Source organism: Ciconia boyciana, chromosome 4 (assembly GCF_034638445.1).
Source record: "Ciconia boyciana chromosome 4, ASM3463844v1, whole genome shotgun sequence".
Taxonomy (NCBI): Eukaryota; Metazoa; Chordata; class Aves; order Ciconiiformes; family Ciconiidae; genus Ciconia; species Ciconia boyciana.
Window position 1 is genome coordinate 93478397 of NC_132937.1, and position 27497 is coordinate 93505893.

The following is a 27497-nucleotide window of genomic DNA, read 5'->3' on the forward strand; positions in this document are numbered from 1 at the left end:
AATAGGCTAGCGGGGGCATTATCACTGACGGTGTTTTCTGTTAAACTACTAACTTCAAATGTTGGTGTAACTGAATCATACCCAGTCCTTTCAAAACAGACAAGCAAATGCCACCTGCCAAGAATTTCTGCGAACAAGGAGGAACTATAGTTTATTAGTTATCTGAAATGCCCTGGTGTAATTGATTTGTTCTTTAAATTGTACTTCCTGTATTAGGTGGCCTGTCATTCCTATGTACATGGTGTGTGGCAAGATCAATAGTGACTTTTGCTAAATCCTTTGACAAATAAACTGAAAATAGGAATTAAAAAAATGGAAAAGACACTGTTTCTAACTCCTGGAAATATTTTGCTTAATTGAAAAGTCAATTTTGATTAGGCAAAGATTTGCTGGAAGACTTTCAATTAAATCTGCAGCACTATGTGCATTAACTGTTCTCTTGGTGGACTTGCAGCCCAGAAACTATGTGCCACATATATCCACATTGCATCGTGTATGACAAAAGGGCTGAACAGGTGAAAATATTCATAGACTGTGAGAAAAATTTTGTCTGATCAGCTGTTTATAGCTTCTGGACCGTGAAGTGCAGGAAGGGACTAGGCCTTAACTGTTGATGTCCACTATAATCAACAAGATAATTTTCTCTGATTCAGGGTATCAGTCTCTAAATGACCATACATCTACCATGCAGGAGTAGATTGGGAAAAAAGTGATACTATGATAAATCTGAAGCTATGATAAACAAGTCCTTGGGAGTGGCTGCTTATTACTGCTTCTTCAGATATAGGAGGTGCATCATCCTTCTCTGTGCAGATTTATGCATCCATTCCCACTCTTGTTTTGCCTTGCACCCAGACAAACCCTGCAGATGCAGCATAATCCAAGGACAGCTCAGTACTGCCACTGAAGTCGTGGACATTGGCCTCCAAGAAGGTTGAATCAACAGTTTCCACCTAAAGAGGACTTCTGTGTTGCTATATATCTGTGGCTGCATGTGTTTTGGCATAGTGACCCCACCTTTGTATGGTTTTAAGCTCTATATGTTCCCTAGTATCAAACTGTGTAGGATCTACATGCACACATCACATGAAGCCAAACCATGGTCTTTTAGGCTCTTCGTGACCGAAGACAGACCCACTGTATTAGTTATGTGACTGTATGAAGTACTTGAGCCTGTACGGACATGTCCTTCTGGACAGGATCCAGTCCAGTTTGAAAGTCTCTATTGAAAAAGCGGCACCTTGTTTGTCAAGCCTGTTACTGAGTGTTCGTAGCCTCAAAGCAGGGCTTGGGTTCAGCATTTCCCACCACAAGCTCAGGATAGACGGCCGTCACATTTGCAGGGATCTCTTCATTTTAAAGCCCTACATTAGCTGGGCAACAGATTTTATTAGTGAAGGTTTTTCTCATTCATTTTACACACTAGGATATGTAAATGCCAAAATGTATACAAATGTTCATGTGTTTGCCTTTTCCTCTTTGCAGAATCACTCTGCCTCTATGACTGAAGTAACCTGAGATGGAAGATTGGCAACAGAAGCTATTTTTTATTACCCTCCAGTACAATACTCCAAGACACACAGTTACTAAATGTCTAACTGTGATGACCAGTATTATGTTATGTCTAGTTAGAGGCTAATGTTTTGTACTTTTTTTGTATGAGGAAGTGATGTAGCTTGCCCTGATTTTTTGTCAGCTTTAATATTATTATGCCAGAATTTAAAAGCAAAATGGAAAAAGAACAAAAAAAACTTTTTCTTGTTTAAAGTGTGCACTGAGGAACTACATCTATGGAATTGTTGATGTTGTTATGTGATATTTGTACACGATTTTTTTTTCATTTTTGAATTTATATATCTAGAAAAAAAAAATTCACTTTTACCTTTTCTTACCATAAGAAGTGCTTCTACCAGTGGGTCAGATTCTGATCTGAGTAAGCTCAGCATAGATCTGAAGTAATTGCATATATTTAACTCGGATTAAAATAATGGTGATCAGGAATCTAACCCAAATGATACTATCAACAAGTAATAAACATCCATCCTTGATTCAGTGAGCTACTTAAGCATTCCTTAGCATTATGGACTTCAGCTAGCCATCCACTTTCCAGACTACTTGGCAGACTTGAAGTATGTCCTTAAGCATCTTACTGAATCAAAGCCTGATTGTTCTGGTGTGGGTGATTGTGCTAGTTATTGAAGAATAACTAAAACAACATACTTAGTCTGCAATATAGACAGACTGGACATGAAAATTTATTGTAGTAGCTGATAGCATGTGAGCTGACTATATCATCTCCCTAGATCTCTGTTCCTCCCCGATGCCCAGCTAAAGCTCCCAGTGAAACCTGGCTTCAGGAATTGACTATGGGGATATACAGCCACCACTGTGGAGCTGAGGCTGTGCTTTAAGTGTTTCATAACTTCATCATAGATTTGTGGGGTAACTAGTAACACTGGTGCAAAGGAAAAGTGACACCACTTCTCCAGTGGAGTGGCATTACTTGGCATTCAGATTGGCATAACCAAGAAGCCAATTTTGCCCTGACAGTGTAGTTTTCACTGAGGGGCTTTGGCAAGTCCAAAAAAAAAAACCCAAAACTAACACAGTCTGTAGTAGCAGTCTGTATTTTTGTAAATTCTGCCATACAGAATTTATATCAAAACTGCTATTTTACAATTTAACAACTTTGAGGAAAAACAAGACAATTAAGTGGGGTTGGGGGGTGGGAGAACAAAAAAGAGCCCATTTACAATGGCTAGAATGGGGCAAAGGCTTCATTACATGACTTTTCACTGTTTCTAGGATTTTCCTGCATCTCATTCTTCTAGCATGGTGATAACTGCTGTGTGTCTCCTTTAAAGAATGGAGCCTCTGTCTGTACTTTTACTGGAATGTTTACCTCACATTTCCATGTTGGTTCTTCTTGGCTTTTTTTGTATATTTTTTCCAAAACAGATGCAAAAAAAAACTATCAAAAAACCAAAACATGTAGCCTGGTCTCTGTCATTTGCCTGTGACACAAAGAAAATTTGGGATGTCTATCTGTATCTGGTCTTGCAGTGTTTCTTCCAGGTTGGTATTTTCTTCTGACTCTACTGATGTCTGCTTCAGTCTTAGGAATATAAGGATCAGACTTGGGCCATGCAGCCTTTCTGTAACCATGAGGAACCATCGATAGTGTTCTGGGTCCCTCACTACAACTTTGGTCCAAATTCCACAGGAAAAATTCCTGCTGAATAAATTTGGCTGTAGAACTGGTCCTTGTCGTTCTGTGTTAGGAGAATAAGGACATTTTAGGAAAGCTTATCAGCAATGAATACTCCATTCAAGACACCCAGTCAGCAGCACCTAAGTCCACTCATACTGCAAAGGGTTAGCAGGGGGTTGAATTCTAAGATAAAAACCTTATGTTCTGTAGCCTAGCTTTTGCAGCTGTGGACCCCAGGGCTGTGTTCCTTCCAACTGTGCTGTTACCGCAGGGTGAATCTTGTGTTCTTGGTCAATAGCTTCCACAGAATTGGTAGTAATGTTGTCCCCCACTGCTTATCCTCTAACATGATGGCGTGGGCACTCTTTCTGAAGGTGGAAGATGTGGTTTTGAGTTTCTTCCCTGTCCTCCAGGTTGAAGAAGGATTTGAATCTCGATTTTTTACTTCCTGAAGAACTGTTTTATCCTTCCAGTTATAGTGCAGCACAGTGAGAGGCATCTCTCTGCACTTTGAAATAAGTGAGCCCTGCTCTTTTCTCTGACATGGTATGTAGGAATGCCTACACCTAGGGTAGGTCTGCAGGTAGATGCAGATCCACAGGGGTGTGCATGCTTGTTTGCAAGTGACTGAGTTCTGAATGACTGGTTTGATGAAGCTAGACCTATCACACCCATTCACCGCATTTCCTCTTGGCTAGCTCTATGTGTTTGCTGACATTTTAGATTTATAGTACCCTCGGTCTTTTCCAGTTGACAGATAACCCTCTGCACAGGAAGTCTAAACCTAACAGCACATTTGCTTTTCCCAGGTACCTTTCCCTTGAGGAGCAATGTGTGTCCACCTCCTGGAATCTGTGACCCAGTGAAAAATCAGTCTTTAGGTAGCCTTTGGATTTTTTTTTTTTTTTAAGTTCTTGTTCTGAGTCATACTATTCTCCATGTGCTGTGTACAGTGAGATTAGGCAGCTAACAGTTGCTTCTGTAGTCCAGTCTTAGGGTCAACTGTGTAAAATAAACATGTTGCACTGGCTAGCTTTTCATCATGGAGTTGGATCACTTCTTAAGATGGATGTGTGGCCCTTGGGCTGTGTGCGGTCTCATGCACTGGTCTATGTAATATGTAATATGACTGGCAGCAGTGTCTGAGGCCCCTGCTTGGGTGGCTGTGGCCTCTCTCTGCCCCCCAGCTAATTCCCATTGACAGGGAAGTGGGTACCCCTGCAGAGCTGTTCTTTTTGCTCCTCCCGGTGTGCAGATTGTGCCTCTTGGCTGTACAAAGGCTCTGGAATGTGACTCTTAGGATCAGGAAAACCATCTGCCCCTGCCTTAATCGAGTACCTGCATGGAGGGAAAATTGGCACATCTCATCAAAAACGGAGGTCAGCGTTAGAAATACAATGTTCATCCTCCCGCAAACTTGAATGGGCAGACTTTGCTGACACCCGGACAGGCTGGCAGACGTGGTGGTGTGGGACAGCCTCCCTCAGCTGATTGTACATATGCAGGAGCCTCTTCATAGTGCACCACAGCTTTCTCTCATTCGTGGGGACACCGGTCCACCCAGTCTGGCATCCAGTCTCTCTGTTAAGAAATACCCTCCTAACTTGGCTTCTTTACACTTTAAATCTTCTCTACTTGTTCTGCCTAAAACAAATGAAGATCAGCCTTCCTGCAAATGCATATGCAGGGCTTTTACTTATTTATAATTGAATTCAATAGAAATTAGGTACTTTTGAAAGCCCAAGGATAAAAAAAGTGTTTAAGCACATAGAAGTCTTAGCCCTTCCATGGCACAGGTGTTCTATGCAAGACTTTGATCTCATTTCAGACTTCTGCTTTTTCAGCTTGTTACAAGCAGTTAAAAGTTTTGCATTCAAATGCCCATGTCTGATCTTATTCCCTTATACATTAGCTCCTGCAGCTTCTCGCACAGGTGTGCTGAATGGAAGTGTGAGGTTTGCACCAGGAGGGACTAAATTATCTGAGGTTAGGGAAGTCTCAATTTGACATAACTCAGATACAGCAAAACACATGACAAGGCTGTTGTCAGGCTCTTTTCTTGCCTACCCTCCTATTTTTCAGTCTCCTGTTTTTCACTCTCTCTTCTGATCACATTAGGTGAGCTATGAAAATTACATACTGGGAGAGACACAGAAGTGGGGGGGGGTGAGCAGAAAGTCCAAATTATCACTGAAAGTGTTTTTTTAGATAATGAGTACTGAGTAAGAGGAAACAAGGAGGCGTAAGCATCTCTCCTTTGACAGAAAGAAGACATAATTTCATGAAAAAAATACTTCCGATTCATTGCTCCCAAACAGCTTCTGAAGCAGAGGTGACGACACAGATTTAGCTATTTATCACACTGTGTTTTTCCATAAGCTACAGGGAAGGGATTTGTGAAAAGCCAGCCTTCCACAGTGACCAGTGAAACTTCCCCAGTTCCCTCACGTTCACCCCGCAATGGAACATGTAGTTGTACACTTAACGCTATTCTGTAATTCCCCAGGACTCAAAAGGAGAAAAAGAACAGCTTTCTCAAATTTCTTCAGAGCTATGAGAATAAAGCAGCACTTGAGAAGTTTGCTGCTGAATACAGAAACTGAGCACTGTAACACACAAAAGCATACTTCAGGTATTTGTACACTAAAAGAAACCAGTGGAGCTAGGGTTCAGGAGAGCGAGTGGCATAACCAGAGTATTTCTGGATCATTCCCAGAAATATCACCGTGCTGGCTTTGGTTGGGATACAGTTAATTTTCTCCATAGTAGCTAGTATGAGGCTGTGCTTTGGATTTGTGCTGGAAACAGTGTTGATAACACAGAGATGTTTTAGTTCCTGCTGAGCAGTGCTTACACAGAGCCAAGGCCTTTTCTGCTCCTCACCCCACCCCACCAGCGAGGAGGCTGGGGGTGCACAAGAAGCTGGGAGAGGACACAGCCAGGACAGCTGACCCCAGGGCTATTCCATACCATATGGCATCATGCTCAGCATATAAAGCTGAGGGAAGAGGAAGGAAGGGGGGACATTCAGAGTGATGGCGTTTGTCTTCCCAAGTAACCATTATGTGTGATGAAGCCCTGCTTTCCTGGAGGTGGCTGAACACCTGCCTGCCCATGGGAAGGAGTGAATGAATTCCTTGTTTTGCTCTGCTTGCATGGCTTTTGCTTTCCCTATTAAACTGTCTTCATCTCAACACATGAGTTTTCTCACTTTTACCCTTCTGATTCTCTCCCCCATCCCACCGGGGGGGAGTGAGCGAGCAGCTGTGTGGGGCTGAGCTGCCGGCTGATGTTAAACCACGACAATCACACATACAGAATCTAACCTCACTGTAAACAACCTGTTTTCTAGAAAACATTCACAAAGTACCATGCATTCCTCAGACTGTTGCATTTCTTTTCTTGTTGCCCTGACTTCACTGCTTGCCTCCTCCGATTAAAAGCAAACCTACATCATCAGTTACACAGGAAGAAAAACTAACATATTGCTATTATGTGTTTTTTCCATGGCTACAGAAAAACTAACATATAGCTAACATATAAGAAAAAACTAATAGCTATTAGAAGGAGCAACAGAACTTATAAAAACAGGGTCCTTCGACAGACATGGAAAAATTCTACAAGCTGCCTTGATGGCAGCTGTTTTCATAGGGCTGTTGGAGAGTTCACCATTAAGAGATTTCAGAATTCCACTTGGCACTATCTTCACATAGCAATTTTGAGTAGAACAAGTGGGGTTTTTTTAAGATGGCACCTGTGATGGTTTTTAAAAACCTTATTGCTGACAGGGTCTTCTTTTCAATCTCAAGGAAAAAAAAAAACCAAACAAAACAAGATGCTGGCTTACTTCCTCGCTCCTTCCCCGAGTTTGCTGGCCCAGCTAGTCTTGGTGGCCAAGTTGGTTATGTCAGGAGTCCTGTTCAAACTGCACTCGCAAAAGCCCATTACAGAGTTCAGAACCAAAGACAAGAAGTTTAAGAGCGGCAGGGCAGAAACTGGGGAGTTGGTCCCCCCTGTTTATCCCCACTGGACCCTGTAACTGTCAGGCAGCACGGCAAAGGCCAGAAAGCATACATTAGTACCGTGACTGACCACACTGCGTCACTGTTTCACAGGGAGAACTTCTGCTCTTTTTTCCGTATATAAGAAAACGGCAACAATGAAACCTGAGGACAACTAAATGAACTTTTATTAGTAATATTTATATATTCGGCTGCTACCACAATGAAAGGGCTGTGCTTCTGCGCTGCAGTCCTGCTTTAAGAACACAAGCAAAGCAAAGCGATGCTTCATGGTGTGACTCACTGCTCCCAGGTAATCTTCAGGTTTGGGGGTAGCTCTGCAGCACACAGTTCATCAAACTTGGACACATCCTTCACAGGAGTGCTATAGAAATTCAAGACATCCTCAGCACTGCGCATCAGGTGGAGCTGTGAATTGGGGACAGCATGACCAAGTTCTGCTGCCAGCTGAGCCAGGAGGCGATACTTTAACCTGTTTTCTTTGAGGGCTGTCTGCTGCCAATTATCAGGAAGCGAGGGTCCAAAAATCTCCTTGATGTGAGACTCAAGGCAGCTCCGTATATCCTCAGGAGGAAGATAGTTTCTGCTGCGTGGTGGGGGACAGATCAGGCTGGGTTCACTTTTCTCTTGATGAATTATTTTGTCTGCTTCTGCTTCTTTTTTCTCCTTCCTGTTGACACCAGACAGAAGTATTTTCAGTCTCTGCGCTACTTAAGACTGAGTCAGAGCACATTTCTATTCACAGTCTTTTAATATTGGACTTGACCTAGCCTGTAGAGAGCCTACACATCCCGTAGACACCGGCTGGTTTGTTACGCATGCAAGAACAAAAGCACATAGGCTGTCTCTACATAGCGATCACCTGCCGAGTTTATTTTATTGGTCTGACTGTAAATAGAATTTTAACTAGATTAATGATTTGTTTTCCCAGTTACAGCTCCATTTTCTAATCTACGGTGAAAAAAAAAGGGTAACAGAAAATAACCACTGCTATAGAAAAAATTAGTGCCCACACATAAAAAAAAAAATCACTAGTTTTAACTAGAAAATTGAAGCCTACCCCAAGTTATTTGACTTGCTTATACGTCACAATCTAGTCAAAAACACAAGCACAGTTTCACCTGAAAAGTTTTACAGAAAGGACGATTTTTCATCCCCATTGTAGTACTGCCCTCAAACACCTCTTCTTCCACACCGAGCAAGTTCCCTTACCAAAGCAGGTAAAAGCATTAAGACACCGTAACTCTGCAGGGCCACCCCGCCTGCTAGCCGTGCACCCCCGGCAGGGAGGCGACGAGGGTATTCGTCCCGCGACCCAACACGCTCTCGACTGGAGGACGAAAACCGAGCACCGAGGACGGCAGGCCTGAATGACCCGGCCGGTCGCAGGCCCAGCACGGGGAGGCAGCGAGAAGAGGGGTCGAAAGCCGCCAGCGCCTGCCCGTCCCCAGAAGCCACCCCCCAAAACACTGGGCGGTAGCCGGAGGCCCCCCGCTTCCCCCGCCGTTACCTCAGGCCGCCCCAAAACGCCCTGCGCGCCGGAGCGCCCAGGCCCAGCCGCCGTCCCGCCAGCCGCAGCGCGGCAACGGCCGCCATTGCCAGGGGACGCCAAGCCTCTTCCCGGCAGGCAGCGGGGAGTGACGTAGTTCCTCCCCACGCCGCACTGCCTCACGGGAGCTGTAGTTCCGTCGCGCGCACGGCTGAGGACGCTCCGGCCGTTAACGGTCGCCCCCGAACCCCCCCCCTCCCGCCGCCGCCGTCCCCTCAGGCCGGGGAGGCGGGGAGCGGCCGTCGCCTCCCCTGCCCCACGCAGCCCGCGGGGCGGGGCCGGCAGAGGCCGTGCCAGCAGGCGTGGGAAGGAGGTTTGGCAACAGAGTGCGTGGGACTAAAACAATGTGAGGTAGGGACATACGTCATCACCCGCTGCGACTCCAGCGATCGCTGTGTATTTTTGCCAGCCAAAGACACTTGGCAGGTGTCTCTGGGGGTTTTCATCCCGTCTTTGGGGTGTGACGGTTGCCGGTGCCGTCAGCCAGGCCGTTTGTTCTGTAGGCCCCATTTCTGATCCGGGCACACAATTATATGAGAATATCACTTTTCCTATTTTTAAAAAGGATGTTCATTTTTAAAAGTGAGAAATAACCCTTCATCTGTGCACAGCCTTGCTTTGATTCATGGTGGTACATTGCTCTGGTCACAAATGCCTCCATCAAAGAGAAACATAAGGAGCCTGGCCACAGCCGCCAGCCGCATCAGGCACAGCGTGTGTGACAGATGTCCAGCAAAGGAGCAGGAATTATTTAGCAAAGCTACAGCTTTAGTTTTATAAAGTGTGAGAGACTTTCTTTTGCCAGTTTGGGGAAACATTTTTTCCACTCTCAACTGTAAGAGAAGTGATCTACGTAGAACAGTGGATCAGGAGGATGCTTCTCATCAGGAGCAGAGGTTTATTTTAACTCAGGTGCACGGAGACCTACAGGACCACAACCGAACCACAGAAGAGGTGTTCTTCATGACGCCAGTATGAGGCTCTGGAGTGTTTTTTGACAAGTCACTTGCTCTTCATTCATGGTTGAAGTCAGGACAGTCTAAATGCAGGCGTTAATTATGCAACAATGGGATCCCTGTGAAGCAGTTTAGCTATTTATTGCCTGTGTGGGAGAGCGGTTACTAATGGCAGAGAACACGAGGAGGTTACAGGGCAGTGATTCTCCCTCTTTCCCCTTTCCTTCTGGCAGGAGCAGCCTGCAGAGCGGGGTGCCCCCAGCTGCCCAGGCTTGGTCCCAGGTTCCCTGAAGGGAGGGGAGGGGGCCGCCTTCTGGGTTGCATGGTCTTTGCTGGTTGGTGGGCTGCTGCAAGGTGTCGCTAGTTGATTGGTGTAGCGTGTTGCTGGGTGAATGTTCTTGTATAATCTTAGGTCTGCTATTTCTGCCATTTATGCCTTTTTTTTCATAACAACTGTCTAATTGTGCTTTAGCTTAACGAAGCATACACCTCTAACAGGTACATGGCAACATACCAAAGGTCAAATGGTGGGCCAAGATGCCTCCCAGTGTGTTCTATGTTAATTATTGTGGAAAATGCCACCTTAAAAGCACTTTGGAAAAATAGTCTTTGCACAGCACTAACTCAACCTGTGCAACCCTAACTCAGTGTATAGCAGCCTCATCACACCAACCATGATTCTCCAGAGACACAAAAAGCTTCTGAAGGCAGTGTTATTTGTCTGTGGCCTGAGTCCAGTGCACTGCTCACCATATACATCTCTCAAGCTTCCTCGGTGTCTGTCAGCAGGATTAATATCTCCAGCTGTATCACTATTGGATTATTTCCCTTTGATCTCTTCAGGGTTTCCCAAGGTCATCAGCAGTAACGCTTTCTGACTTAATCTTTGCACAGGCTACTGAAAATCACAGATGAATTGAAAGAGACCGTAAAGTTTATACAGGATAAAGAATTGTGAGATAGAGATTAGTTTTCAATTACTGTTTTATTCCTATGATTGAAGACACAGTCAGGTTTTCTAATTCAGGATTTGGGCTGCAAAATTTGGTATTGGGCAAGGGTATGTATTTTAATTGCTAGGGAGCTACTTAATTTGCCTACTACTCTGGGGGTTAAGTTTAAACCAGAGGGAGAGCAGGTTCGTGATTCATTTGCAGCTGTTGTTTGTTATATGGAAGGAATTCCACTTCTTTGGAATGGGCAGATGAAACAAGAATATTCCTTTGGTAAATTGTGGGAGCGAAGGGTGGAGAGGAAGCTAATCCATTTTCTCTCCAGTTTTGTTTAGGGTAAGGGAAATTAGATTTCTTTGTTTTTCTTTCATTGCTGAACATCTTCCACCTTGTGAAGAGGCACAGGATGAAGGAAGATTCCTGCACTTTCAGTAGGTGTAGCTGGCAGTGAAAAGTGACTGCGTGGCAGCTGTGTCAGTCTTCCCAGACACGACATACTGTCCTCTGCAAGCCAAACCATTAATCTGAAAAAGAAACAAAAAGGAGGGGAAACCAGTTAGCTTGGAGTAAGGAAAACAGATGTAGAGAGACACCAGGAGTAACCAAGCAAGGCAGCAATGACAGAGTAACATTCCTGGTGAACATGAAGCACCAGGAGGGGTGGGAACAAGAGGAGCCTTAGGAAGGTGACAACATGTCTGCCTTCATGGTGAGCATCTCCTCTCTATGCTGGGGGGAAGCCCCGTACCTGTGCCCGCTTGCGGAAGGCCTCCTGTGCAGCCTTCTTGTTCTCGCTTTTGCCCACCCATGCTGCCAGGGCAGAGGCTTGCAGAGCTCTCCCATATGAAAAGGTCAGCTTCCAAGGCTTAGGCAGAGGCAACTGATTCATGGCATTCAGGTTGACAGAAGCCTCCTCTTCACTCTGACCTCCAGACAGGAAGCAGATTCCTGCAAGAAAGAGGTTTTGAGGTTCAGAGAGTGCTCCAGCCACTGCAATCCCTGACCTTTACGTGCCAGAGGAGTGAGCGTGTTAGATGTAGGAGCAAGGCCAGCAAGAGTGACAGTGTGAACGGATACATAGGAATGAATTGGGAATCACCGGGAACAGCAGCAGGAACGGTACGGAGAAGAGTAGTGACAGTTGCTACGGCTACATCCTGAGGGGTGTACTTCTTGGGGCAGGAATGCCCAGCCGTCACCATGTTGGGTTTCAGCAGTGTGCCTTCCAGGTAGACATGATGATCATTCAAGGCCTTGTAGACAGCAGCCAGAACCTGAAAAGAGAAGGATTGAATACAGACCTCTGCTGAAATCTTCACCTCAACCTGCTGTGGAAAGACAGCTTATTGCTTGGGAGTGTAAGAAGATCAAATTGAACTTGTGAAATTTATCCCAGGGGTTGCAGCCCTGGAGACACCACTGCTTTTGAGATGACCAGGATACCCCTCTTCCTATTTACTGGATTTGTCCCTGCAAACTGAGGCACTGAAAGAGGGGTAAGTGGTTTTGCTCCCAATCCATCTTTTTGAGATTGAGAATGCTTATATTGGCAGTTTGAGTGGAAATCCAAAAGCATGGATTCTACTCTCACATTGGCTGTTAATTCATTATTTGACCATGAGCAACTCATTTTTGTGATGCAGTTATGAAGTACATTTTTGGTCAAAACTCTCTGAGATCTGTGAACACAAACTCTGCATAAGATTAGCGACTGATTTGTGAAGGGGAGGACGGGGGCAGGAATCTCTTACCTTTTCTGTGACATACTGACAGCGCTGGAGATCATGGTCTCCATCAGGCAAGATTTCTGGTTCCACAATGGGCACCAAGCCATGCTAAGGAAAGAAAAACAGGGAAGTTTGGGAGAGCGTGGAAGAAAACCAGTCCTTGTTGTCTACCCTGACTTTGTTGGTATTCCTTCTTGCTGCGCTGCCCTTCTTCCTCATCTTTCCCAAAACCCTCGCAGAGATCCGCCTTTCAAGTTACCTAGCATGTTATCACAGGGAGCAGTCAGAACGGGCAACAGCATCTCGGGAAGGGTTGCTGGAGGGTAGATACCTGCTGGCAGATGCTGGCATAGCGTGCCAATGTGTTGGCATTCTCTTGGATGGCGAGTTGAGAGGGTGTTGTGCTGGTGATCTTTAGCACTGCACGCCACTTGCCAAAGTCAGCACCGTCTTTCTTGTACTGGGCACAGCGCTCAGCCAGTCCATCCAGCCCTGCAGATGAAAGAACAGTGCTTCACTGAGAGCAGTTCTTCAGGACATAGCTCTGAAAAGTACCGTGACACCAGCCAAGGCTGTGACTCAGGCGAGTCACCCCTTGGCTTTTGCTGCACCAGTCATAGCTTAGGTTCCTTAGATCTCTCCTTACCTTGAATGGTGGTTTCTCCATTTGTTCCTGCTAGGGGTGCTGTGCCTTTATCCAGCTGTGGAGACCCGAAAAACAGGAAGGGTTACAGAGAGATGGAGATCAGTGTCATCCTTATCTTCTTACCCATGGCTAGTCTGTCTTTGCAGGCTGATTGTGAGTAACGTATGGGGCTGAACACACTAAGGGTGCAAAGGAGGGAAATGCTGGAGCAAAGGGGAAGAAAAGGAGTGAACTGGGTAAGAGGAAGGGGCAATGTGTAGAAGGCTGCAGGGAATGGTTCAAGAGCTCTGTCAGATGCTGAAAGGACTGGATTTAGGTTACTGCATGGAGGGATTTAATTGCAGTGAATGGTGAGTAGATGGGAGTTGGTGAATGAAAAGTTCCTACATCAAATGCAAATGTGCCCCTGGTTAGTTGTACAAAAGCAATGCATAGAATGGTGGCAGAGATCCTCTAGGGATTTTAAAATCAAGCACAAAAAAAGAAAAAAAAGTGTTTGGCAGGAGAGAGTGCAGCCCCATATATAATTTTCACTGGAAACGGGGTTTGGAGTATGCTGCCTGCCACACGTGTACAGATACTCACTTTTATTCCCACCACAATGCCTTTTTCTTTGATGAGAGCTGGAAATGGCTTTCCATTGCTGTCTTTCTGATAGAGAGTCTCATGGAAGAGGATCACTCCCCCAATGCTCTGGTTGATGGAAGCATCTGAAGAGAAGAGGATCTCTCGAAAAGCCCGGCGATTCTCTTCTGTGTTCTCCACGTTGATCTTCTGCAGCCTGTTCCCCATGGTACCTAGGTCAGAGAGGTATTAGGCTTGCCTGGCCTCCTGGTCCCAGTACGTAGTAATGAACTGGGGCTTCAGTTCAGACCTTCCCTTCTCAACCCATAGTTTGTCAGCTTTTGTTGCTATAGATGCAGCCCTGCCTAGCTGAGTTGTTCCTGCTCAGTCAACAGTTTTTAAGTGTTTTTAATTTACTCCACTGATTTCAAAGATGAAGCAAACTTAAGAGAAAAAGTCTTGGGTACTGCTAATTGATTGATAACCAAAACTCACCCACTGATTCATCTGCAGCTAAGATCCCCTTTCCTGATGCCACAATCCGCTGAGCAATGTCTGAAAGAGCTTTCTTCTGCTCTGGAGACAGTGCTGGGAATTGGTGGGTCATGTTTACTTATCTGTGAAAGAGAATTACTGTTACAAGCTGGGGAAGACTATGTACACAAACTGTGAACCAGACACATCACTTGGGTATTTCTAATGGAGTGCCCGCGGTGCTTGTCTGGTCCATGTTATCATAGGCACATGCCCAGAAATCCGAGTTCTTCTTGGCTTGGTGTGTCTGGCAAAACTAGAAGAAAGAAATGGAGGAGCCACATCCTAACGCATCCTTCCAGAAATGAAGTGGGAACAACTCTGCACTTTACATGGATTTGCTCAGAGACTAGAAGAAGGTCAGTCTGTCATAAAAACATGCACCAAACATGCTAATTGCAGACTCTGCAAACTTCTTTGCAAAGCACTTACAACTTACAACTCTTTGCAATAATTTGCAAAGAATGCCAATTATCACACTGCTCACCTTCACACATTTCCTACCAATGCCCCTCTCCCATTCCCTGGCCTGCGTTGGCAGTATTTGCTACTTTGTCTAGTTGCCTTTCTGTCCCCACCCTCCTGCCTTGCTTTGTAATTCTGTCCTCCCCATGGCTGCTTTCAGGACTGTAGCGCATTGCTTACTCTATATAAGACCTGAAGGTTTAGAAGGATTCACCACCTGTTTCTATCTTTTCAACTGTGGCAGAGGCTTACCAGCTGCAGATACTAAGCACCTGAAATCCAGGTTCTGTCTTGTTATGACAAAATGCTTGATCTTATTAAAGTTTTAATTATATAGCATTAAATTACAGAATCACAGAATTGTATAGGTTGGAAAAGACCTTTAAGATCATCGAGTCCAGCTGTAAACCTAACACTACCAAGACGACCACTATACCATGTCCCTAAGCACCTCATCCAAACGTCTTTTAAATACTTCCAGGGAAGGCAACTCAACCAGTTCACTGGGCAGCCTGGTCCAATGCTTGAGAACCCTTTCAGTGAAGTAAAAATTCCTAATATCCAGTCTAAACCTCCCCCGGTGCAACTTGAGGCCCTTTCCTCTCGTCCTATCACTTGTTACCTGGGAGAAGAGACCAACCCCCACCTCTCTACAACCTCCTTTCAGGTAGTTGTAGAGAGCGATAAAGTCTCCCCTCAGCCTCCTTTTCTCCAGGCTAAACAACCCCAGTTCCCTCAGCCGCTCCTCGTAAGACTTCTGCTCTAGACCCTTCACCAGCTTCATTGCTTGGATGATCTGAATAGTCCAAGTTACTTCCTTATATGTGTAAGCCTGTGAGGCTGACACATAAAGACTCTCTTCCCTCTGTTTATCATATGGTATAGCTAAAGCAACACCCATGTTTTTATCAGCGGGTGGTAAATCCATGACATGAATCATTAAAAACAACACAAAAGATCTCCAATAACAAGTTTTCCTCCAGAGGGGCAGGCCTCTAGGCAATGTCTGCATTTTCTATTCCCAAACTCAGCCTTAGAGGGGAGTGACAACATGCCATTTCCCATTTCACCATGTGCTAGAGATGGCCAGCAAATATGTCTCCCCATATAAGCATGTATGCAGCCAAGTCCTCCATCCTCTTTCTCTGCACACAGATATTATGTTGCCAGGGAATCTTTGTCTTGCCTTCCCTGCTGAAGGGCATAATGGGGAGAAAGGATCGGGGGTCTGGCTACTATTCATGATAGGGTAACAGAGTTCTGTGCACCATGCCAAATGGTGCCAAAATTTTCTGGCAACAATGCCAACACAGTACTGTGACAGCTATAAATCTGTGTCTCTGATTTATAGTTGAAGGTACTTTGGTATTGGTAATGTTATTGTGCAAGATTCAAATGGCATTGTCTACCAGTACAGACCAGTCAGATGCAGTGTCCAGATGTCTGCTTTACCTTTTTGTAAGTTGTTTGAGACTAGAATTCATCCTATGCAATTTATCAACGGTGAGTCATTCTAGGTTTAGAGGGAATTTGAAGGAGTGCATGATGAAGACTGCGTCAAATGAGGGAGGGTTCTCTCCTTTTCCAAGCGCTGAAATGCCTTGCTGTGGTCCTGCAAAAGCAGGCTTTGCTGAACTCCTCTCTGTATGCCAGGCTGTGGCCCTGGCACTGGGAAGCATCCTTCTACAGTGGTGACCACAACTCCATCATTCCCAACTGTTATCCTGTTCAGCCCACCTAAAAGAACTTGAAGAGCTATGGTTTATGCTGCATAGCTAATTAAGTTCACCTGTAACCCTCCTTATCCCTCACCTGCTTTGTGTCTGATATGTCCTTTAGAAATAGGAAACTGGCTTATTACTACGATTACTGTAATAATAGTTTGTGTTGTAAGCACTTCAGTCAAAACCATAGCACTGTTAAATAAATTGCTATGCAAAATGATGAGGAATCTACTACTCCAGTAGTTCACAGTCTCTGTGGAAAAGACTGGAAAACTGTGATCTGGCAAGAATATGATCTTGTCCAAGGTCAAAGCTAATGAATTGCTAAATCAGTAATGGGATTTCAGAGTTGCAGTTTGGAGGTATGCTACAGCACAAGTAGGTGTATCCAGATAATCTTTAATCCAGCTAGCTGAATTACAAGATCATCAGTCACTCTAGTTATGTTATTATGGGTATACTTTCTCTCCAGCAATGCAATAAGCAATGAGACTGATGTCTGTTTTATCTTGCTTGTTTCCAGTGTTTGCATAAAGATAACAAAGAGACAGTTATCACTCAAAACCAGCCTGCAAAGCAAATTGCCAAAATACGGAAATACAAGTTTTCAGTGGATAATGCTGGTCCCAGTGAGTACTCTGAGAGACTGAAACAATGCAGTGTCGTTCCACAATGATGAATTGGAAGACAGCAGATTAGTTCCAGTTTCCATGCAAGTATCTCATTGAGTGTGAAGGAGTAGGTGGAGATTTGCCAAAAGGCTCCTCAAAATGATCTGTTAAGGCCATGGTAAGTGGTTCCCAGCTACCCTGCCGAGCTACAAGGATGAATAAAATGCACAGTGTTTCTATCTGAAATGGTGAAGAAATGAGTGCAGAAGAGCAGTTGTAAAGCTAATGATAGCTCTAAGGTCCAGAATGTTCAAGGACCCTTGACTTAGGACTTTATTTTTCTGTGATTCTCATGAGGAGCATAATCTCTGAGGATCTTCCCCATTGGATTCAGAAAGGGCTGTCTCTGCTGCAAGGTACTGCTCGGAGCATTTAAAGGGGAGTGGAGAAGTCTTACGCTTCAGTAACGCTTCATACAGCTGCCTTGTAAAGAGTCAGCTCCCACCACATCCACAGAAACATTAATGTCCCCCCTTAAAGAGCTGGATATGTCACCTTACAGGTCCTGAGGAGCAACGGTTGTACCTGGCTGCCAGAGCTGCACATCTCATTTCATTCTTCCGAGAAATAAGCCTATTTGCCTTATTATTCTGCTTTATTTGTTTAATTTGACAACTTCTTCAGGCAGGAAAAAACTCGAAGGAACTGTGTTCTCAGTAACAGTATTTAGGAGTTGTCCCACCACTGAAGTTTTTCAGGAAGTTTTGTTTTTATTTACCCATTTTAGGCTGTGGGCTAGTATCATAGTGTCACAAGCTCAAGTGATTTCACATTGATCTGACATTGTATGAATACAATGTATTCTCTTTGTGGTAACTGCTTACATAACATTTGTTAAAAGTGGAATAAAAACCCAAAAGAATAAAACTGCACAGAATGCACAAAAAAAACAGCTTTATGGATACCTTGAGTGTTTGTCAGGCTTCAGCAACTCCTTAAGCCAACAAAGGTCTTTGTTCAGCCCTCAGCCTGTGACCAGCAGGAGGTGGGGGTGGAGGGAAAGGGGACAGCACAGTTGTAAAAGTAAATATTGTACTGCTGAAGTCTCAAGTTTTTCTCAGCTACCATAATGGAGGACTGCAGGGGAAATATCTTCATGGATATCAGCACAAGCACTGCATCCTGTTAATATTAATAGTGAGAACCGAAGGGCAGAGGCAAGACAAACAGAAGGAACAAACAACTGTTACATTCCACTTCAGGTCATCTCAGAAACATTAATACTTCATTGGCATCTTTTCTTTTCAGCCACCTCAAGTGACTGGCATCTTCTAATCTTACAGAAAATCTCACCTGAGTCCGGGTTTGCAGATGGGAAAAGATTGGATTAGAATCTGTAAGTTTTTCTCTTGGGTCTCTTCATTGCCTTCTTTTATAAAATTGGTTCCAAAAGTGCAGGACCAAACTCTCAAAATACAATTTGCATCCCATGCATGTAGCTCTTCCTGTTCCGTTACTAGTAAACACAGCCCTTCAACATCATTTATGACAGCAATACAGATCACATGTGCATGTCGTTGCACTGTGCACACAAGAGATTCTGCTTCCAAAGAGCAGGTTTGAAGAAGCAAAAGTTGCATATATAAATAGATAAATACAGTTGATAGGGAGAATGAAAAGTATTCAAAAATTTAGCCCATCACATGTAGGCACAGTGTTAACCTGACTGGATTTACTCCTCATTTGCACTTGTATGCTTAGGAGAGACAGACACATAATGAGTTATGCACCTTATATTCTCATTATAGTGGAAAAATATATTTATTGGCCTCACTTCTCTATGGAGCTCCATTAAAAAGCTATGTCTAAGTAAGTCTGGTTACTCAGACATTGGGCAAACTGATAAGTATGAACAGCTGGGCAAGCCTGGCCCCATCCTGCTGACGGAGCACATTCTTACCTAGCCTGCAGATGACACCAAGCTGGCAGGACTAGTTGATACGCTTGATTGCTGTGCAGCCATCCAGAGGAGCCTGGACAGGGGGTGGGAAGAGACCAACAGGAGCACCATGAAGTTCAGCCAGGACAAATGCCTAGCCACTGCCTGGGGGGCAGAGCCCTGGCAGTGATCCCACCAGGGCTAGTGGGATGGGGAAGCAGCTCTTTGGAGAAGGCCCAGGGCCCTGTCAGGCAGCAAGCCAAACACGGGCCAGCAACAAGGACCAGCAGCATCCCGTGTGAGCAGGGGTCCGGCCCAGGGAGCCAGGGGAAGACGGGCATTATCCCCCTCTGCTCAGCACTCTTTAGATCACGTTCTGGGTACTGCATCCCGTGTTGGGTCCCTGCAGTACAGGAAAGACGCTGACAAACTGGCGTGAGTTCAGAAGATGCCACCAAGAGGTCGGGGGCTGAAGCACTTGCTCTGCAAGGAGGAGGCTGCAGGGCTGGGTCTAGTTCAGCCTCGAGCAGAGACGGCTTCAGGGGCACCTCTCAGCAACCCCCAATACCTACAGAGTGGTGACGGAGAAAGCAGAGCCAGGCTTTTCACAGCGCCATATGACGGGAGAGTGAGACACAACAGGCATAAGCAGAAACTAGAGAGATTCAGACTGGATCTGAAGAATTTTTTTTCACTATTGGAGCAGTCAAGCAGTGGAGCAGGTTGACAGAGAGGCCGTGGTGTCTCCATCCTTGGAGGTTGGCAAGACCCACCTGAATAAAGCTGTGACTGGCCTGGTCTGACCTTGTGCCTAACCCTGCTTTGAGCAGGAGGTTAGACTACAGACCTCCTAATGTCCCTTTCAGCCTGAATTACCCTGTGACTCTGTGTGAGTACTTGCTTTAGGGAGTTGAAGTGCAAGCGGTGCCTCCTGTATGTATGAAGGAGCTCTGAGGGAAGAACAGGATGTTTCTCCCATTATCTTTGCAGTGGGAGTGAAGTATAGCAAAATGTTTCATTTCTGGGTTCTAAAAAGTGAGTCAACGGTATGGGACAAAAAGATATTCAGACTTCTGTCACCTAGACAAAGCAGCAGATGGTTTTGATTGACATATTAATTTTACCATCTGGATAGGTCCTTTGGGGCAAATACGATGGTAAATTGCGTGGTTGGTTTTTGCTCTCTCTTATAAGGGTGAAAATAAAGTTTTTTTCAATTTTCATGCTCTGTCTAGGGACCTTGCTTCAACATCCTGTCTCAAGTGGATGGGAGTATGTGAGGCCTGCAGTTCCCTGTCTGGATTCCCACATTAGCCTCAGAGCTATACTCAAGCCCTGAGCAAATGTATCCCCATTTCATCTCTTTAGCAAGTATGAAAGGAGGTAGTGTGTTCAGGGACCTGGCCTCTGTATTGGTGCAGAGCACTCCTGGAGGACTCATGGTGGCTAGAGATGGCTGAGGTGGCAAGAAACTGGTTTCTTGGAAGTTAACTGTGGTCATTAGCGTGAGCTGATTCTCCCTCAGGGCTGGGCTCTTCTCAGAGAAGGTAAAAAAATGCTGTCAGACTTGCAGGAGGATTCAAGTCTTGTAAAGCCAGCAGGGGAGGCTGGGGGAAGCGGTGGTGAGGGTTTCAGGTGGGCTAAATAGTTTTGGGTGCCAGGCATAACATGTGATAGTTGGGAAAGTGATGGAGGATCACAGACTCGGTGAGGATTTGAGTTTGTTGAGCACTTTCCTGAAGCTGGCTGTCCACAACTGGAAAGGTTACAGGCTAACGCAAAAGCACTTTTTCATTTCCTGCACTGCAGACTACCTTACATCCCCCTGCCGAAGAATCTTATCAACACTACTGCACTAATACTTCAGAAGAAGACGCACAACGAACATGCATAATTACACTTCTGTCAGCACTGGTGTTTGTCAGGACCAGCTGCATTCTCCAGTCATTCTCTCTTCTCCTTGCAGAACATAAATTTATATACTCCACAAGCATAAACAAACACATGCAAAACAAAGCAGCAGAAAGCAATGCAGGTATGTTATTGCTGTAGTCCCCTTAGACTAAGAATTCACTTACTCCAGGAGTTCTGAGTGACTAAGCTAAGTTAGAAAGCCAGTGTTAGCAGCAAATGGGTCACATTGGAAGATCACTGCAGAATGGCTGAGCGCTTATTTCTTGCAAGCTGTTCCTGGAACAAAAAAATAAAAACAAAACCAAAAACAACTCCCCAAGCCCACTTTACATAAACACATTATGTCTCAGCTGATGATATACATACCGCCTTTACAGTTTAGAAATGAAATTATTATACTTACTTGTTTGTGGACAGTGCCTCTGCCTACAAGCTTCTGGTGAGGTGGTTGCAGGCGAAGAGACCTGGTCCTTCTAATCACTAACTTTTATAAAATTCTTGACAGGTTTGTTTGGTTTTGTTTTTTTGTTTTTTTTTTTCCTCCACTCCTTCATTCTCCCTCCTCCCCAGGCTGGTTGGAGAGGTGGCATTGCTCGAGGTCGGTCATTGGCTGTCAGACCACAACCACACACAACCAATGGGACCTACTCTCGCTCCTGGCGATCCTCCTCTTTCCCCTCCCCTGTATATATAAGGCCATTCATGATGCAGTGAAACAGAGACGTTTTACAGGTATTTCAAATTATTCCTCCTCTTTCTAAAACAGACTGAAAAGGACCACAAGAGGAACCATGGAAATGTTTACAGGGATCTTGGGCATAACTTTCTGTTTAGGGTTAGATCTTCTGGAAGCTCATACTTAGGGAACTACACAGTGCAAGAAGGAAGGGTAGAAAACAAAATGCAGAAACAATGCAACAGGTCCTTAATTGACATGAGTTACTGTCATTTCAGTGGCTTCCTCAGTTTTACACTGATTTCCCTCACTTAACAGTTAAGCACAGAAACATATTTTCCTTTTCCAGTTAGTATATGGGAAGGCAAAATGCAATGCTACAGTATCAGGGTTAATGAAACTGCCAGCTCTGATTTCCTTTAACACAGTGTATGTGTGAGAATGATGGTTATCAGAAGAAATATGCCCACATTGAGGTGCACAAGTGCAAACCAAATTTTCCACCAAAATCCCACTGAAACACCTACCCATATGACAATGACATACAAACTTCTCAGTTGCATAGCAAATTTTTTCTGTGAAAAATGCTAGTGCTCTACAAACAGTATATCAGCATTCCAGTTTATATGAAATCACACTACAGCTATCCACCAAATCCAGGTAGATAGACTTGATTCCCCCTCCCCCCCCCCCCAGTACTGCAGGTCAGTACTCCTGGAGGGAAGCACAGCGTAGGGACTGTTGGGCAAACATCATACCCTCAGCAATAACACGCTCTGCGACCTTGGACATTAGCATGTCTTTACCACAAAGACCCAGTGTTTGCCTGAAGAATGACGTAGTTTCTCCATTTGTTTGGCTTATGTAGTGACACCTTTAGCCTTTACATGGACACAGTGAGACATACGATTTCCTCTCTCTCTGAGCAACACTGTCTTCATTAGGGCACTTCCTCCTTGAGCCTGTCTCTTCTAGAGCTGCATGCCAAGGTCAGTGCCTGTAGGAAATCTTAACAGCTTACATGCTGGCAGTGGTGGTACTCCGTGACAGTCAGCAGAGAAACCTCTGAAAAAACTGAGGATATGGTCCAATTGAAGGCCTTGTGGTTGTGTTGTTTTGTTTTCTTTAACATTCTCCTTCCTGATCCATGCCTTTTTGCTGAAGAATGCTGTGGCATATAACATGGACGTAAAGCCTTCCCTGCTTTACAGTGTTTGTTTTACATTCCATTTCTCCCATCCTAGCAGAAAGATGAACCCCGTGGTAATTTAAAGTTTCTCCACCACAAACAGAGGCACCTAGTATGAATTAAAAATATTTTGAATGAAATACATTATCTAAGACCCTCTTGAGACCAAGAAGGTGTCATACTGATGGTCGGCTTCAGGGCCACAGAGAAAATCAGAGTTTGAGTCCTGTCATTCCTAGTTTGGTTAGAAGCTGTCACAAGTAGGAAAGTACTTGGAATTGTTTCTTTCCCAGTGTCATCTGCGATATGGTCTGACAGGCTATTAGGGAAAAGCTGGGGGCGAGTCTTCTTGAAAAACATAGTGCCTGACATTTAGAAACCACTTTAGATAATCCCCTGCAGCCCACCTTGAGTTCTTAACTCTTTCAGAAGTATATATATGTATTTCCAGGTGGGTAACAGCTAGTATGTGCCTCCTGAGCCAATATCCAGCACTTCCGGCACTAGGATTACAGCTCCTAGCAGAGATTCTGGGGACTGAGGAGGAAAAAAAAGTGAATGGACAAAATTATTAACTTTTTCACTTAACTTAGGAATGGAAGCCTTTTCAGCCAAAATATGGAAGAAGCAATCATGCTAGATAATGTCACTGTAAGGTTCAGTACTGTTAACATGCAGACCCATGACACTGACCATGCTGTGCAGAAATTAGTACTAGAGTGATATTAAAATGACACTGGAAAAGAGTACATACTTTCATCATCACAGCTACGTAACCATAGTTTGGGGATACTTACACGTCTGAAAATTAGGTTATAGTGGTATCGTGTATCCTTAAATGATAAAAGGAATAAGCTTGCATTGTGAGGGGAATGCAGTGTACTTGCATTTAACCAAGCAACTAACCTGCCCCATAAAAAATACGAAAGCATTGCCTGCACTAATTATTCTATGGCAAAATTAGTGTATTATCCAAATTGCAAACCTGTTTCATTGAGTTAGTGTTTGAACTCATAGTATTGCCAACTCTCTCAGCTTTCCAGTGACCCAACTAATTTTGGAATGGTTTCTTTTTTTGTTTAAGCCTTTTTCAGGGTGGCGTGATGCAGCCAAAGGGCTGTAGCTAGCAAGAGGCTGTCTGCTGGTCTGAGCACCCCTGGCAGAGGTGGCTACATCTAGACATTACTTTGACAGAGATTGAATTTGTGGCCATGGACAGCATGACTTTGATACAGGTGTCACAACACAGGAAGACTGGGACACCTTTGGTGGACATGGAGTGTGAGGAACACCAAAGCCCTGGTGGAAGGTGTGTTCAGAGGAATAAGGATGCAGGTCAGGAATCAGATTTGGGAGCTTCAGAAAAAACAGGAGGCAAAGAGAGGCAGAGATGATGCAGATGAATGTTAAGAGGTACAGATAACAATTTTGTGACAAAGTGGCTCGGTAATGGTGTGAAACAGATGCCCCTTTGTAGCATCCACTGTTGTTTGTGTTGCCACCCATCTCAGTGGTATGTGGGTTTGTCTTCTGCAGTTTGTAGGGCTGGCCATGCAGGCAAGGTTTCCTGTGGGAGTTCAGTTCCTGAGGAAGCACCAGCTCTTCTCTGCCTCCCTAGGGTTCCTCATCCCCCTTGGCCTCTGGCATGGGAAGGGGGAAGTACTGCAAAGATCCCAGGCTGAGTATAAGGACAGGGAGAATGGGAAGGGAGGGCAGTTGAGCTAAAGAACAAGTACTCTCAGTTACTGGTATTCTTAAAAATTATTTTACGGAATATTGCAGTGATTGCTGATCCACTTTTCTAGTGAAGAGAAAAATCTTTTGATAGAGGGATTACTAACTATTTTTTGAGAGTTTTGGATGTGTGAGAACTGAAACTTAAACACATATCTAGCTAAATATGGTGACTGAAGTTTTTCTGCATGGATTATGGCTTTTTTATCTGTTAATGAGAAAGCTGATATAAACAGTCTTGCAATATAAAAATCTTTATAGTGCACTCAAATCTGTGTTTGAAACGTCACTGCAAACAAGATTTATAACTAGTAAGAGAGCTTAGATGTTCATTGTTGTGCCTTTTATAGCATGAAAACAGATAATGATGGTCAGCTATAAGAGATGGATAATGTTAAAACACAAGTGTCTAGCATTTCTTCTCACAAACGTGGCACAGCATAAGTGAATTTTGTATTTGAATGGCTTGGAGATTTTGCTGATGTTGACTTTTCCATCTGAAATTACCATACAAAAGTTTACAGAAGTACACATTTAAAAATTTTAAAGACCACTAAAAACTGTCTTTACAGGTGGCTTGGTTTATTATTTAGGTCTTAATTTGTGGTTTTGCTTTCTTGAGTTTGACAATGCAAGTACTGGATTTTCATAGTAGAAGTTAATTTCATTGCTGTCCTTGTTATGTCCAACCTTGCTGTCAAAGGATCTGTCAGTTCTGCACTGAAGTTTTGAGTGAAGACTGTTGCTGGATGAAGTACATTAAAATCAATGGAAAGCCTGGCTTAAAGTCAGTGGGTACAAATTTTAGAATTGCTTATGTTTCTTCACGTTGATGATTGTATTTTTTCTGTGTGTTTCTAGCAGTATCATTCCGATACTGATTTTGCCTTTAATTACTCATATTAACCAGCATTTTAAATGAAAATAATAAGTAAATGGGAAGAGAGACAAACTGTAGTTCATCTGAGAAAGAAACATGAAAGAAATGGATGAAGCCATTTCAGAGATTATATAGTCACCAAGAGAAAAATGAAAAAGTTAAAGCTTCCCTCTGCACTTCAGTAAATGAAGTACTATTAATCTTATCAACACTTCTGTATGTGGTCAGGCCTCTAAAAGTGTTTGAAAGGGAATGGAAAAAAACACTGGAAGTTGGAAGAATGTCCAAGTATAATATGCATCCACGTGAAAAACACCTGGGTCCGTGTGTCCCAAGAGAGTGCTGCCTGCGTGATGGGGTTAAAGTCTAATCAGAGCAGACTTGAGCTGAGTGGAGTCTGCCTCCTCCTCACCTCTCCACACCGTGCTGGAGGTTTCCTGTTTTCTGTACTCTGCAGTCTTGCTTAACTGTCTCAAAGTCCAGCTTGTTCATCCCTATCTAATCAGAGGTATTGTTTATTAAGTGGTTTGTTTTCCCCATTCACCTACAGCCCTCACCCCCAATGCAGAGAGCCTGGCTTTTAACCCCACTGAAAGAAATCACCTGTATTTCTGGCTCCACAGCAGTGTCTGCAGACACGTACATCAGGGAGGTATGGAGGTTGTTGGGCAGAACAGACTCAGGCCCACAAAGAGCACTGAGGGGATTGCACAGGGAGGGTTTGCTTGCTCTTCATTCTTTGCGTCTTGAAGCTGGGCTGCAACAAACACCATGACCTGGAATGAAAAACAGGCAAGCACATAAAATTACAGTTGTCAAAACCCAAATCTTTGTAATAATTTCAATAGTGGGGATAGCAAACAAGGATACAACTTTAAATCAGGGTGCCAGTGGCAACATTTCTGGGCTGTGCAAAATAGCCCTAATGGGACATGAATATAAAAACAGTAATGACACTGGTCTCTGTGCCTTTTTGTTGGCATTTTGTTTTTAAAAAAGCAAGTAGGCAAACAACTGGCTGCTATAATGGGAGACACTTAACTGTTTATTAACTGTTTATCTAAGCAGCACACAGTCCCGCAAAAAAAGCACACTTAGGTGCTGCATGTTAACGTTGGCATACAATTTGCAAAATACAAACTACAACAGATGTCTGAAGTGGACCAGTTTGCTGAAAAGACTATTGTAGATGTGGCTTCTGCATTGCTGGAGGAACACTGAACACCATGGCAGAAATTCAAAGAGAAAGTAGGCACTGAAGAATACATAGCTGGCCAGAGGCTAACAGGGCAAGAAAATGTAACACTATTTGTCTTTGTTAACATTTCAAAATCGGCAGTGGTTACACAGCTGGGAATGTGGCATTCATAGCTTGCCATGCAGAACAAAGTCTTGGAAATGGACATTGATATTGCTGACTCTTAGCCTATAGGTGCATGAATAAACTGGCTGATGGGGCGGATTCTCTCAAATCATGAGCTGTCAGGACAGACAGTTTGTGGAAATGAAGTTACTCTAGCAACAGAGGCACATGGAGTACCTAATTCTATATGCGTTTTTAGCAGATGTATGTTTTACTGAAGGTTATTCCGAACCATATGTTGGGCCCTGCCATCTGCTGAATTTGGATACAACATCTATAAAGCTGGTGTGGAAATACACAAAAAGAAACTCTAACTTTGGGGAGAAACTGCCAGTGCCTTTTTAACTACAACTGCCTCCCACAGAAAATTACCTTTTTTATTCTGTGAAATATATAGCCTTTCTGTACAAAAGCATACTAAGGTTAAATCCCAGCACTTAGAGCTTGATTTTATCTCAAGTCCCTGTTAAAATCCGTCAATACTTGATTGGAGAAGGGCCTGAGCAACCTGGTCTAATAAGACCTGCTTTGAGTGGGGAGTTGGACCAGGGACCTTCAGAGGTCCTTTTCAACCTGAATTGCTGTAGGAGCAAAATTATTACATCCATGCAGATGCATGAACACAGAAGTATCTTTCTTAGTCAAATATAGTAAGGAAAGAGATGGATCTGCCAGTCAGGAAAACAAACAGTGTCATACAGAAAGAAGAGACAATAGCGTTTTAATAGAAAAGTTCTTTATTTGGTAGAAAGTTTGCTTGTAAATATCTTTAGGAAAAAAAAAGATTCAAAAAAAGCCAAATTGCTGTTGAAATACCCAGTCTGGCAATTCACAGCTCCT

The 27497-nt window shown here is 44.1% G+C and overlaps 3 protein-coding genes and 1 long non-coding RNA gene across 11 annotated transcripts in view; 2 read left to right on the forward strand and 2 right to left on the reverse strand.

Annotated features, from left to right (window-relative positions):
• PLPPR1 (phospholipid phosphatase related 1) overlaps window positions 1–3012 on the forward strand; it is a 134724-nt gene extending 131712 nt beyond the window's left edge. For 2 of the 4 annotated variants that reach the window (XM_072860639.1, XM_072860638.1), the window contains one exon: window positions 1486–3012. In XM_072860639.1, the coding sequence (XP_072716740.1) occupies window positions 1486–1518 (33 nt within the window). In that variant the 3' untranslated portion in view covers window positions 1519–3012. The remainder of the gene's footprint in view (window positions 1–1485) is intronic. The other 2 variants (XM_072860637.1, XM_072860636.1) reach the window with 1 other exon arrangement.
• Window positions 3013–7382: 4370 nt separating this feature from the next.
• Window positions 7383–8947, reverse strand: MRPL50 (mitochondrial ribosomal protein L50). The gene is made up of 2 exons (XM_072860645.1): window positions 8744–8947; window positions 7383–7903 (listed from the first exon to the last, which is right to left on the reverse strand). Exons 1-2 carry the CDS (start codon window positions 8827–8829, stop codon window positions 7513–7515), a joined length of 477 nt encoding a protein of 158 aa, XP_072716746.1. The 5' UTR covers window positions 8830–8947; the 3' UTR covers window positions 7383–7512.
• LOC140651324 (uncharacterized) lies at window positions 8920–18359 on the forward strand. 2 transcript variants are annotated; one of them, XR_012042349.1, is made up of 6 exons: window positions 8920–9133; window positions 12088–12187; window positions 13723–13874; window positions 14369–14521; window positions 16875–17140; window positions 18271–18359. It is a non-coding gene; the product is annotated as an uncharacterized lncRNA (long non-coding RNA). The 2 variants fall into 2 exon arrangements; XR_012042348.1 differs by lacking the exon at window positions 18271–18359 and having other exon boundaries at window positions 16875–17869.
• Window positions 10184–21535, reverse strand: ALDOB (aldolase, fructose-bisphosphate B). Of its 4 annotated transcripts, none has more exons than XM_072860642.1 (10): window positions 21219–21535; window positions 17928–17991; window positions 14124–14245; window positions 13650–13861; window positions 13065–13119; window positions 12750–12910; window positions 12443–12526; window positions 11791–11965; window positions 11440–11639; window positions 10184–11215 (listed from the first exon to the last, which is right to left on the reverse strand). In XM_072860642.1, exons 3-10 carry the CDS (start codon window positions 14233–14235, stop codon window positions 11120–11122), a joined length of 1095 nt encoding a protein of 364 aa, XP_072716743.1. In that variant the 5' UTR covers window positions 14236–14245; window positions 17928–17991; window positions 21219–21535; the 3' UTR covers window positions 10184–11119. The 4 variants fall into 4 exon arrangements, with proteins under 4 accessions (XP_072716743.1, XP_072716745.1, XP_072716744.1 ...); XM_072860644.1 differs by lacking the exon at window positions 17928–17991 and adding an exon at window positions 18923–18995; XM_072860643.1 differs by lacking the exon at window positions 17928–17991 and adding an exon at window positions 20980–21091.
• Between the last annotated feature and the right edge of the window lie 5962 nt (window positions 21536–27497).

Coding starts and splice junctions, on each gene's coding strand:
- ALDOB (XM_072860641.1), bottom strand. CDS start 14,235: ATGACCCACCAATTCCCAGCACTGTCTCCAGAGCAGAAGAAAGCTCTT. Junction 12,911..13,064: donor TGGAGAAACCACCATTCAAG/GTAAGGAGAGAT, acceptor TTTCATCTGCAG/GGCTGGATGGACTGGCTGAG. Junction 11,216..11,439: donor CCTTCCGCAAGCGGGCACAG/GTACGGGGCTTC, acceptor TTTCTTTTTCAG/ATTAATGGTTTGGCTTGCAG.
- MRPL50 (XM_072860645.1), bottom strand. CDS start 8,829: ATGGCGGCCGTTGCCGCGCTGCGGCTGGCGGGACGGCGGCTGGGCCTG. Junction 7,904..8,743: donor GCGTTTTGGGGCGGCCTGAG/GTAACGGCGGGG, acceptor TGGTGTCAACAG/GAAGGAGAAAAAAGAAGCAG.